The 12,077-nt window shown below is 36.2% G+C and overlaps 1 protein-coding gene across 11 annotated transcripts in view; it reads left to right on the top strand.

The window, feature by feature from the left end:
- PKP4 (plakophilin 4) overlaps positions 1-12,077 on the top strand; it is a 258,891-nt gene that overhangs the window by 70,011 nt on the left and 176,803 nt on the right. For 7 of the 11 annotated variants that reach the window (XM_027560148.1, XM_027560114.1, XM_027560139.1 and 4 more), the window contains exon 2: positions 1,855-1,991. In XM_027560148.1, the coding sequence (XP_027415949.1) occupies positions 1,860-1,991 (132 nt within the window). In that variant the 5' untranslated portion in view covers positions 1,855-1,859. Of the gene's footprint in view, positions 1-1,854; positions 1,992-2,113; positions 2,211-12,077 lie in introns of those variants that run through there. The other 4 variants (XM_027560166.1, XM_027560174.1, XM_027560158.1 and 1 more) reach the window with 2 other exon arrangements.

Here is a 12,077-nt window from a genome sequence, read left to right as displayed (position 1 = left end):
CTACAGTCCGTGGGGTAGCAAAGAATTGGACACGACTGAGCAACTAACAACAACAATGATATTTGAGAGCACTATTTTATATATCAATATTAACATACATACTAAAAAATAAAGATTGTCATAAAAATCATCCGATGGTGTTGTGGGAAGAATTAGTAAACTCTTTTTGTAAGTGAGGAAGTGGTAGCTCATGTTCAAGGCACTTAGGTTATGATCCTGGACCCGCATACTTTAAGCCTGGAGGTCCTCCTCAAACTTGAACTGGAGGTCCTCCTTTTTGCAGTTGAGGCTGCACTTGGCCTGAGGCTCCACAGAAACTGCCAACAAAGAATTTACCTCTAGAGCAACCATGAGAACTCCTCATGGAGAGCCCCATTAGGGGAAAATACACATACTCATCAGACCCGTTTTCCATTTCTGCCCATTAATGTGGCAGCAGTAAAGCAACATTGACAGCACCCTGGAACCTAACCCCAGCTTCCCCAGTATGCAAGTCAGGAGAGTGAGGAAGGAGGTGGAGGCTCGGATGATATGTTCATCTTCCCTTGTCTTACAGATTGAGTTTGGAAATAAACAGCAAGTTGATATTTGAGGGAATGGGGACCTTCTCCCCCGTCCCCCCACCCCAGATCATCCTACAGAAATGAACATTGTTGAAGTTGAAAAGAAATCAAAATATGAGAGTAGAGTCATTTTTAGGAGAAAACTATGAAGAATGTCAAAAACAGCACTTGCGGTCTCAAATACAAGTACAGAGTAATGTATTAAGCAAATAAGATCTCAGGAGCACCATAGCACTTGTGGTCAGATTTGCCTAATGACTGTTATGAGACATGGAAGAGACAGTCAGTCCTCATTCATGTATTCATTTATTTGGTGAAGATTAGTTGGATATTATATATGCCAGGCTCTAGGCTGGTCTTATGGTATGATAAACTCTATTCTGGAGGAGACAGACAGAGAGACTGACAGGTAAACAAGTTATTAGAATATTTACAACATTTTATATGGGTACCTTTTCCCAATCTTTTTCAAATTTATATAAAAATCCATATCAAATCAGTAAGTTTCCCGGCAAACACACCACTCTCAGTCTGTGTTATGTAGGAGAGGCACCTATTCACTTGGCAAGAACCCATTTTTCTGTCACAGTCTATGATCCTGAAAAATAAATTCTCTTTCAACACCATCACCATAGTCATTGTCATCTTTGCATCAACAGATTCCTCTAAGGAAACCAAGCTAGCTATAATACTCCACCAGCAGTCTTGATTTTTTTTAAATACCACAGAATTTCGCCTATTTTTTCAAGCCTTTTGTAAGTTTTACTTTCCCTTTTCTTCTCATGCATAAGCCTCTTCTGCAACTGTAAAGCATTTACAGTTGTAGATGTCTTCTTACTCAAGTACTTCTTTGAAAACTGACCCTTATAGCAGTCTAGCGTATTTGTTACTATTTTGTTCATGATAAGGTAATCATATTTACTTAATGGTGACCTGTTTAGAAAATTCAGCAATTTTATAGCATCTAACAGCTTTATTGTCCTTGGTGTATTTTTGCATCCTCTTCCTTAACACTTTCCACATCATTTTTAGACTATGATTTTGTTTAAATATTTTCTCAGTGTTTTTTATTGTCATTATTATTCTATTGTTATTTTTTAGTGTTTGGTAGTACTAGTTCTACTTTGACCCTGGGTGTTGCCTTTTAGACATCATATAGCCGTATGGCGTTGTGATCATGGTGTGTAGAAGTCTGTAGTAGTTCCTGGGAACCCTGTGTAAGCACGCAGCCCCTGCCTGTTCCGGCACGGGAGCAGATGAAAGTGTTAACCCTTTGCCTGCTTGGTTGCAGGAGGAATGCCAGCTCCTGAACAGGCCTCATTGGTGGAGGAGGGGCAACCACAGACCCGCCAGGAAGCTGCCTCCACTGGCCCCGGCATGGAACCCGAGACTACAGCCACCACTATTCTAGCTTCCGTGAAGGAGCAGGTACATCCTCTGATTTTAGACTTTGCAATTAATTATTTCTTCATTGCCTTTAAAAATTAATCTTTGGATGTGTTTTCAATTTGTCTAACGTCCTTGACGCCTTCACGTTTTCTAATTATAAGGTGTTTACATCCCTGAGTACATTGGGATGACTGGCAGGTAGAGCCGCTCCAGGTGCCAGTCAGAATCGGAACATGCAGGATACTTGTGCGTCTGCAAGTAAGGACAATATCAGTGGTGATCGGTGTCTCTGTCTCGCTCACCTTGCAGAGTGTGTGCATGCACGCCCAGCTTTGTAAAGCGTGTTTCACATCGCTGACTTTTCTGTCAGAACTCTGGCAACTTGAGGCCTGTGATAGCCTTAGATCTGTTGAACGTTTTAACATAGGTATTACATAGGGTTGTCTCCGTGATTTTTTGGATTAAAGGTTCTATTTGTTGTGTTTGTCTTAATCAGAGTATACTCATCTTGTGAGCTACTGTTCTAAAACTTGTCACACTGTGCCAGTTTGCTTAAATGTCATGTTTATGTTGATTTTTTAAAGGCACTTAATACTGTTATCCTTCAGATCCAGGTAGCCTTCTAAATTAGATTTTGATTTGGTGGGCTTAGAGAAATTTTAACTGCATAAGATTTAGAAGCTTAATAAAGGTGAATGTCAGTGTAAACCTCCGGGGAGACTTTTCTTTTCTGCCCTCCTCCCTCAAAAAACACACAAGCAACCAAAAAGTATATGCCCTCTGTGAGGGTTATTTTGTTGGAGATAATCTAATAGTGAAATTGTCTTTTTAAATCTTATGATTTAAAATACTAGTCTTTTTTTTCTCAAGAGATACAAGCTTAAATGTTGTATGTAGGCCGGAATTCTTTGAAAAATCAGTGTTAACAACTCCCATGACTAATGATGACAAAGAGTGAAAGGGTATTTAAAACTTCCTTATTTTATTTTTTGCTGTAACTTAAAGATGGGTGTGTATATAAAAGATTGCTCTAAAACTAGAAGATATGTCTTGCCATTAGAGCTGTATTTTCAAGAAAAAATGATTTCACAACTTTTCCTAGTAGCAAGATGTCAAAATATTTTTCATTCATTACAGAAATTTGAAGTTTTTAAACATTTCACAAACTAAGAATTTGGGAGGACACAAGAAAATTAGAGTCAGTACTGTTTTCATTTTCTCCCAAACTATAGATTATCTATCACCTTTAGGGAGGAAAAAAAGGACTCTTTCTTCTTAGTTGCTGAGATCTGACCCAAGGAGCTGTAAAATGAGAAGGCTCTGATTTATTTGTGACTCTTAGTGTATACTGCATTTTGGTGAAATATGACAGTAAATTTATCAAAGTACCCAGAACTAACTTAAAACCAGAAACTGTGCTCAGTAAGCATAACAGTAGGAACCTTCATGTCTGTATCTTTAAACTAGATAACGCTGCATATAGAAGAGATTGGAAACCTATCAGAATTTTTGCCCTATAATTCTTTGATGGCCTCAAATGACTTCAAAATTTTCTCTTTTGGCAATGAATAGTATTTTGAATGCATATTTTGTGAGAGAAAACAAAAAGAGTTCTGGTTTCTTGGGTTAGGCAAAAAATACACAGATATTTGTTATTTATTAGAATTATCATATGTCTCCCACTTTAGTTGGAAGATACACTTCTATTCTTGTTCTTAAGAATTTGAGTCCATTATTATACATTTACAGTTTTCATTCTTAATTTCTTTTAAGATTGTCAGTGCTCATTACTCGGTGCATCCATCATTCAACCCAAGATACCATATCTATCTCTTGTTCCAAGATACTTGCTTGATTTTAAATAGCTAACTCTAGTTCCCATAGGATTTGTGTGGTACAAAGCAAGATACTCAAATTTCTCTGTAATTAGAGTAAAAATTTCTTAGACTTTCCTGAAATATGTCACTTGCCTTTGTCTGCCAAATGAGACAGAGCACAGAAAAGTTAGCTAAGAATAAGAAAACTAATTACTGTTTACCTTATATATTTGATTCTAAAATACTAGTCAGAATGTCACATTTGTAGTTGTGTTAGACTCAAATGAAATAAGTAATTTTAGATTATGTCCTTGGTCATGTATTGTATCAAAGAGCAGTATTACTGGATAGGATATACAATTATAGGGGGGAAAAGGTGCCTTATTTTCATAGGCTTGGAGTGATGGGATCAGATCCGCTGATCTCAGAGAACAGACCTTGTTTGATGGTGGATGTGTCTCAGAATGAATGTTTCGTTGGGATACAGAGACTCCTTCAGTGCGAGGGGGAGATGGCTGGATTCCCATCATGGCTCCACTACTTACTGTGTCATCTTGGCAAGATTGTTAACCTCTCTCTGCCTCAGTTTCTCATTTGTAGAATGAAGATAGTAATAGTTATTGAAACATTAAATTAACCTATGTAAAGTTTTTACACTCCCTTACACTTAGTAAATTCTCATAGTAAAGGCTAATATTACTATTATCATCATCATCTCTACTTAAGAAGAAAATGCCCTCCCTAAGAGAAGCTGGCGGTTCTACTTTTAAATATGTGTCTGTCGGGACTGAGAAACTTCTTCCAGGCCACTGATATGAAGACAAAAAAACTTTTTTGAATACAAGCCATGTTTATGCTGTGACAGTATATACTTCGACATGGCATTAAACTTCCAAAACTTCACCATGTTGATCTCACCAATTAAAACAGCTTTATGTGTTTATTATAAGAAGTAGAATAATGAAAATAAATTTTATTAACATGCTGACATAGTACAAACCCAAACATCATGTCAAAGCACTTGGTTAAAGAATTGGAGAGTAATATCTTTTAACATGCACCTGAATTTTGAGAGGAAGAATCTGGGTTCTTATAAATTATATCCAAGCACTACATTACCTCATGTGAATTCCCCCTGGACATTTCATGATAAGTAGTAGGGAAGAAAATGACAGGCAACCAGTAGCCATCTTGTTAACAAATCACTAGTCTGTTAATACCTGAAATTGGATTTAGGGAGTCATGGGAACACTGAAATCTTCCTCTACTGGGCCTCTCTTTCCTTCAGATCCTCCCATGCCAGAAGCTGTTCCTTTTTCTTGACAAAATACAGAGATTCATATTCTCTCTCTTTTATGAAGCTATGACCTTTCATGTTGATGTCAGTCCCATAGATGCATACATGTACCTTTATAGAAAAAGTCCTTGCTTTTTTGCAGATAGAAAGAAGGAACTCACTTCTGTTCAAGTGCTACCTCTTTCATGAAGCCAACCATGAAGTTCACCCCAGCCTGAAGTCAACTCTCTGCTGATCTTTCTTAGCACTTTATACCACTGCTCTGACTCATCACATGCTCCTTTGGATGATATAATTAAAAGCTACCTGAGGATGAAAATGAAAGTTACTTAGTCATGTCCGACTCTTTGCATCCCCATGAACTGTACAGTCCATGGAATTCTCCAGGCCAGAATACTAGAGTGGGTAGCCTTTCCCTTCTCCAGGGGATCTTCCCAACCCAGGGATTGAACCCAGGTCTCCTGCACTGCAGGCAGACTCTTTACCATCTGAGCCACCAGGGAAGCCCAAAGGGCTTGAATATACTAGAGCTGCATGAATGATTGTTGAAAGAGGAAGTAAATAAATAATGCTATCAGATCACTTTGTCACCAACTGGCTATTCTGTAAGGATAATGGAATCTGTTGCCACATTCATAGAAGCATTACTAAGCAAGAGAATCTCAAGACAGCACCTAGAAAACTAGTTACTCAGCTGTACATTCTTATCTTTAAGACAATTTGAGTTGCACTGTATCCATATTGATCTAGAAATTAAATCTGATCTCTGCATGGAACAAACTTATATTTTATTTCACATGGATGGTCAAATAATGGCTTAAGTCTTTTAAAAATATGAAAGAAATTTATATTTCATCTTCCATCTGTCCAACTTAGCTGCAAAGGAAGTGTAGGGAATGAAAGGATGCGGTTTATCTTGGTGATGTCACAAAATATCCACCATCATCATGTAAACCAAGTAATCACAAAAGAAATGTCTTCCAGTTAAGGATCATCTTTCAAGAGAAGGAAAAAGTCAGCCCATGGGATTAGCAAAGTAATGTTATCCTTGGACTCCAGTCTAAAATTATAGAAAGTGTCAGTTGAACTTAAGCCACCAGTTGGCTGTTGGGTTTATACAATCAGGATCATCATTTGGCAGTTTCTACTGTTCAGTTCAACTCCTGCTGAGAATACAGTATTCCCAAAGTGAATGTAGATGTTGGAAACAAACTATTTTGTATCCTGATAGTTTTCAGGCTTACCCAAGAATGATCTAGTGCCTAGCTTATATGTGGTCAGGTAAAGAAATATGGCCAAATGCAGTGCCCTCAGAGAACCTTGCCACTTCTGTAAAAATCATAGACTAAACTGATTCATCCTTGAAATGGACAGCATGCCTTTGGATGGAAAGGAATTGGAATCTGGTAAGACATTGACTCATTCAGAAATTCAGTGCCATCCCTGCAACTTAGAAGTGTCAGCATGCTAACGTCACAGGCTCAGGGAAGCAGTGAGCCAGGAGCCAGGAGCAGACTCTTATTACCAATGGGGGAGTATATTGAACTTTTATAATTGGTAGAATCTCATACTAGATGTAGAAATACCCTTTAAAAAATCATATGGCCAGTCCTGAATAGCGTTAAATATTTTTCATAGCTCTGTTTAAGGTGCAAGTAGATTTACATTCTGTAAAATCACACATGTAATATTTATTACACTCTTTCATCCTCTGTCATAAAGTTTCTTGAATAATTGAGATCTCTATTTGAACTTGGCCTGACTCCCTAGGTGCTCTAACTTCCATTGTTTTCCCACAAACCACACCCTCTTATTTTGGGTTTATGATTTAAGAAGTTTGGAATCCAGGTTTAAGATCGAGTTCAATCCAGATAGCATGAAATGGTAAGCAAAGAATAGATTTGGTAAAACGTGCTAATATTATGTGTACTTCTCTTACTCTGGTGAAGTCCTAAGTGAGGTATTGGGTACACTTTTGTTATCTTGTTATCTTTGATGAGTGAAAATTGAAATGTTTTTCATTTGTGAGGCTTTCAAAGAGAATAATACCACCTTTAAAGATAATATTTTCTGACTTTGTGAAAATTACAATTCTGCCTTCATGTGTTCATATTAACTTAAGTGATATTTAAATATCAAAGAGTGAAATGAGAGTCATTATAGAGATCCTTAATTTTTCGAAGATAAAAAAGGAAATTTAGATCCCAACTGTGTTCTATTGATATTACTTCATTTTTACATGGATGTGTTAGCTTCAGTAATTACACACCCTTTCCTGTATGGCAGAATGCCCAGAACTGAACAAATTCCAGTACAATTATTTACTTTATTTCTCTGAAACTGAAACAACTCAACTGCTGTACACCTGCTTTTGCAACTTCCTTTTATTTGGCCCCTAGATTTATTTACAATGAAATAGTTCTCCCTGACACACCTCAGCCCCATGCAGAAGACAGAATTTTTACTTCAGCTGTAAACAAGCATAGTTTGTAGCCTAGCTAAAAGCATTGTACTGTAAGTTCAACACTGAAAACTTCACACTTTCCCTTTTAGTAACTTAGTAATTTTTTCTCTTGGTAACTGAATTATCTTGGCAATTGTAATTATGTAATATAGGAACGTCTTCTGTGCCTGAACTGCAATCATCAGACACAAGGTAAGACTGGATCTTTTCTTAGTGACTTCTGTGGGATCATCAAATTTTACAGCTTTTACTCTTTAATATTATGGAATTAAGGTTCGAAGTGGGGTCAAGTGGTAGATGTCTTGCGACACTCTTTGGCCTGGATTCAAGAATTCTGAATGCTAATAATTGGGTCTTAGGAGATCAGTCCTCTTAAACTGTATATGACACAGTGAAAATTTAACATTTCTCTTCCATGTGTCAATGATGTAGCGTAACCCCAGTTTGAGTATCTCTGTGGTTAAATAATACAAAAGAGTATAGTTAACAGGTTTATTTATTCATATATTTGAGTGTACAAAAAAAAAAAAAAAAAAACTGTCCTTAGATTGCCAAGTTAGCTAACAACAACAGGTAAATTTTTACATCTGCCCATGTTTTCCAGTAGTCTGATAAATGATCAGCTGGACCTCTGAGCACAGTTCCCAAGTCTTTCTGTCTGAGGCGTACATTTTGAGTAACTGATTTTTTGTTCTATTTGATTCCCTTGGAGACATCTTTTTAGATGTATTGACACAATAGGTGGTTGTTTTGTTTTACTTTGTTTTGTTTGACGAGCTCTTAACTTCCAGGAGTTTGAACAGCTTCTGTCTGGCTCTTTATCCACAGCTGAATTACACTTGCAGACATGGAATACATAGTAAAAGACCCCCCAAATATTTATTGGGTAAATGAACTAAGAATGTAAAAATGCTCACTATCCCACTGTAGTTCATTTACACTTGCTTTTAACTAGGTAAATATATATATATTGAATAAATATATATAAATATATATAATTTATAAATATATATATATATATATATTGAACGCCTACTGTGAGCAAAGACTGTCCAGGAAAGAGATGGGAGGGATGGTCAGGAGACCTATAAAGGTGGTCTGTTTAATATAATTTCTGCCCTCAGAAGAAGACAGAGTTACAAACCATATTGTATATTTTTATTTGTGGTAATTGGCACATAATGAATATTCATTCATTGGAACCACAAAATCCAAGAATTTGTCCCCTTTTTTAAGTTAATCAGGCTATAGATATATATTGTATTATGCCAGGTTTATGTAAATTTGTTAACTTAGGCATTATTATTATTACTAACTATTAGGCAAAATTGTTTAATTTTTACCATTGAATTAGCTGTACCTTTGGTTTACATTTGAAAGTAATAGAATATTTTTCCTTTATTAACAGTTAAAGTCAACCTTGCCTTTGCATATTTAAAATGATAATTTCCTTTTCAGTTGAATAACTCAGTTCACAATTCCTGTTCAGAGTTAAATTATGAATATATGGAATAATTTTTCCCCTGTACATGCAAACTTTATGATATTAAATGTGAAATGAGTGACTGCTGAGTTGGTGAGATTAAATGGATGACAGGATCATTCAGCATTAAATTCTTTGTGCCGCTTGATTGTTTTTCTTTGCAGAATCACTTCGGGAGAGAAAATTATTTCAGAAACAGAGTTTTTTCCTGCAGGTATAACCTTGAAGTCATTCCACAGCTACCGCAGAACAGTCTGTCTTCATGTTTGTGTTCTTACCTAAATTGTAGTTTTGTCACTTTTGCAGAAAGGGGTCCATTCGGCGTTACTGTGTCTGTTTTTATTTTATGTGTGTATTCTTTCCAAAGTGATCAGATCTGCTTGTACCTCAGCAAAGTAATTTAGGCTTTGAGTATTTTGTTCTAGGCACTCCTAAGAAAAATCATTTAAAACATAAAGTTGATTTCAAGTAGTGCAAAGACAAATTGGTGTCTTAGCTTATAGAATCTTAATAGTTTTTATGCACTGAAACCTTCAAAATATAGAGATTTAAAATAACAGAAAAATTCTGCAAGCAAATTGAAAGAACACATTATTGAAACATAAAGATAAATCATGTTATAAAATTAAATTCCATATAAATCATATTTCAGGTATGAAAATGGCTATCATAAATTGGAAGACAGTTTCTTTAATTTATCTATTTTTTAACTGAAGGATAGTTGCTTTACAGAATTTTGTTGTTTTTTGTCAAACATCACCATGAATCAATCATAAGTATACATATGTGCCCTCCCTCCTGAATCTCCCTCCCATCTGTCCCCCCATCCCACTGCTCTAGGTTGATACAGAGCCCCTGTTTCAGTTCCCTGCAAATGAGCAAATTCTCATTGGCTCTGTATTTTATATATAGTAATGTAAGTTTCCATGTTGCTCTCTCCATACATCTCACCCTCTGCTTCCCCCGCCACCCACCCCCCTGCCTAAACCCAAGTACATAAGTCTGTTCTCTATGTCTGTTTCTCCATTGCCCTGAACATAAATTCTTTGGTACCATCTTTCTGGATTCCATATATATGTGTTAGTATACAATATTTATCTTTCTCTTTCTTACCTCACTCTGTGTAATAGGCTCTAGGTTCATCCACCTCATTAGCACTGACTCAAATGTGTTCCTTTTTATGGCTGAGTAATATTCCATTGTAGATATGTACCACACTTTCTTTATCCATTCATCTGTTGATGGGCATCTAGGTTGCTTCCATGTTCTAGCTGCAGTGAATAGTGCTGCAGTGAACATTGGGGTACATGTTTCTTTTTCAATTTTGGTTTCCTCAGGGTATATGCCTAGGAGTAGGATTTCTGGGTCATATGGTGTTTTTATTCCTAGTTTTTTAATGAATCTCCATACCGTCTTCCATGGTGGCTGTCAATTTACATTCCCACCAACAGTGCAAGATGGTTGCACTGTTCTTCACACCCTTTTCTTCACACCCTCTCCAGCATTTATTGTTTGTAGACTTTTTGATGATGGCCATTCTGACTGGTGTGAGGTGATATCTCATTGTAGTTTTGATATGAATTTCTCTAATAATGAATGATGTTGGGCATCTTTTCATGTGTTCGTTAGTCATCTGTATGTCTTCTTTGGAGAAAGTCTGTTTAGGTCTTTTTCCTGCTTTTTAATTGGGCTGTTTGTTTTTCTAGAATTGACTTGTATGTGCTGCTTGTATATTTTGGAAATCCTTTGTCAGTTGTTTCATTTGTTAGTATTGTCTCCCATTCTGAGGGTTGTCTTTTCACCTGTTTATAGTTTCCTTTGCTGTGCAGGAGCTTTGCAAGTTTAATTAGATCCCACTTGTTTATTTATTTATTTGTTTGTTTTCCATTACTCTAGGAGGTGGGTCATAGAGGATCTTGCTTTGATTTGTGTCATCGAGTGTTCTGCTTATGTTTTTCCTCTGAGAGTTTTATAGTTTCTGGTCTTACATCTAGGTCTTCAGTCCATTTTGCATTTATCTTTGTGTGTGGTGTTAGGAAGTATTCAAATTTCATTCTTTTACATGTAGCTGTCCAGTTTTCCCAGTACCACTTATTGAAGAGGCTGTTTTGCCCCACTGTATATTCTTGCCTCCTTTGTCAAAAATAAGGTACCCATAGGTGTGTGGGTTTATTTCTGGGCTCTCTAACTTGTTCCATTGGTCTATATTTCTGTTTTTGTGCCATACTGTCTTGATAACTGTAGCTTTGTAATATAATCTAAAGTAAAGAAGGTTCATTCCTCCATCCCCATTCTTCTTTCTCAAGACTGTTTTGGCTATTCGAGGTACTTTGTGTTTGCATATGAGTAGTGAAATTTTTTTGTTCTACCTCTGTGAAAAATGCCAGGCAGTTTGATAGGGATTGCATTGAATCTGCAGATTGCATTTGCTAGTATAGTCATTTTCATAATATTGATTCTTCCAACCCAGGAACATGGACTATCTCTCCAACTGTTTTTGTTGTCTTTGACTTCTTTCATCAGTATCATAGTTTTTCTGTATACAGTTCTTTTGTCTCCTTAGGTAGGTTTCTTCCTAGATATATCTATTCTTTTTGTTGCAGTGGTGAATGGGATTGATTCCTTAATTTCTCTTTCTGATTTTTCATTGTTAGTATATAGGAATGCAAGTGATTTCTTTGTGTTGATTTTGTATCCTGCAACTTTGCTAAATTCACTGATTAGCTCTAGTAATTTTCTGATAGTATTTTTAGGGTTTTCTGTGCATAATATCATATCATCTGCAAACAATGAGAGCTTTACTACTACTTTTCTAATCTGATTTCTTTTATTTTTCTTCTTCTCTGATTGCCTTAGCTAGGATTTCCAAAACTATATTGAATAATAGTGGTTGAAAGTGGACACTCTTGTCTTGTTCCTGATCTTAGAGGAAATGTTTTCATGTTTTCACCATTGAGAGATAGTTTTCTTAGAATTTAAATCTTTTGGCTTTTGAAGGAAAATTTAATTTCCCTTTCAAAATTGGAGTTCTAGGCATTTCAAATTTGAATTTCAATTTGTATGC

Source organism: Bos indicus x Bos taurus, chromosome 2 (genome assembly GCF_003369695.1).
Source record: "Bos indicus x Bos taurus breed Angus x Brahman F1 hybrid chromosome 2, Bos_hybrid_MaternalHap_v2.0, whole genome shotgun sequence".
In the NCBI taxonomy this organism is placed as follows: domain Eukaryota; kingdom Metazoa; phylum Chordata; class Mammalia; order Artiodactyla; family Bovidae; genus Bos; species Bos indicus x Bos taurus.
This window is presented reverse-complemented; position numbering and strand designations above follow the sequence as displayed.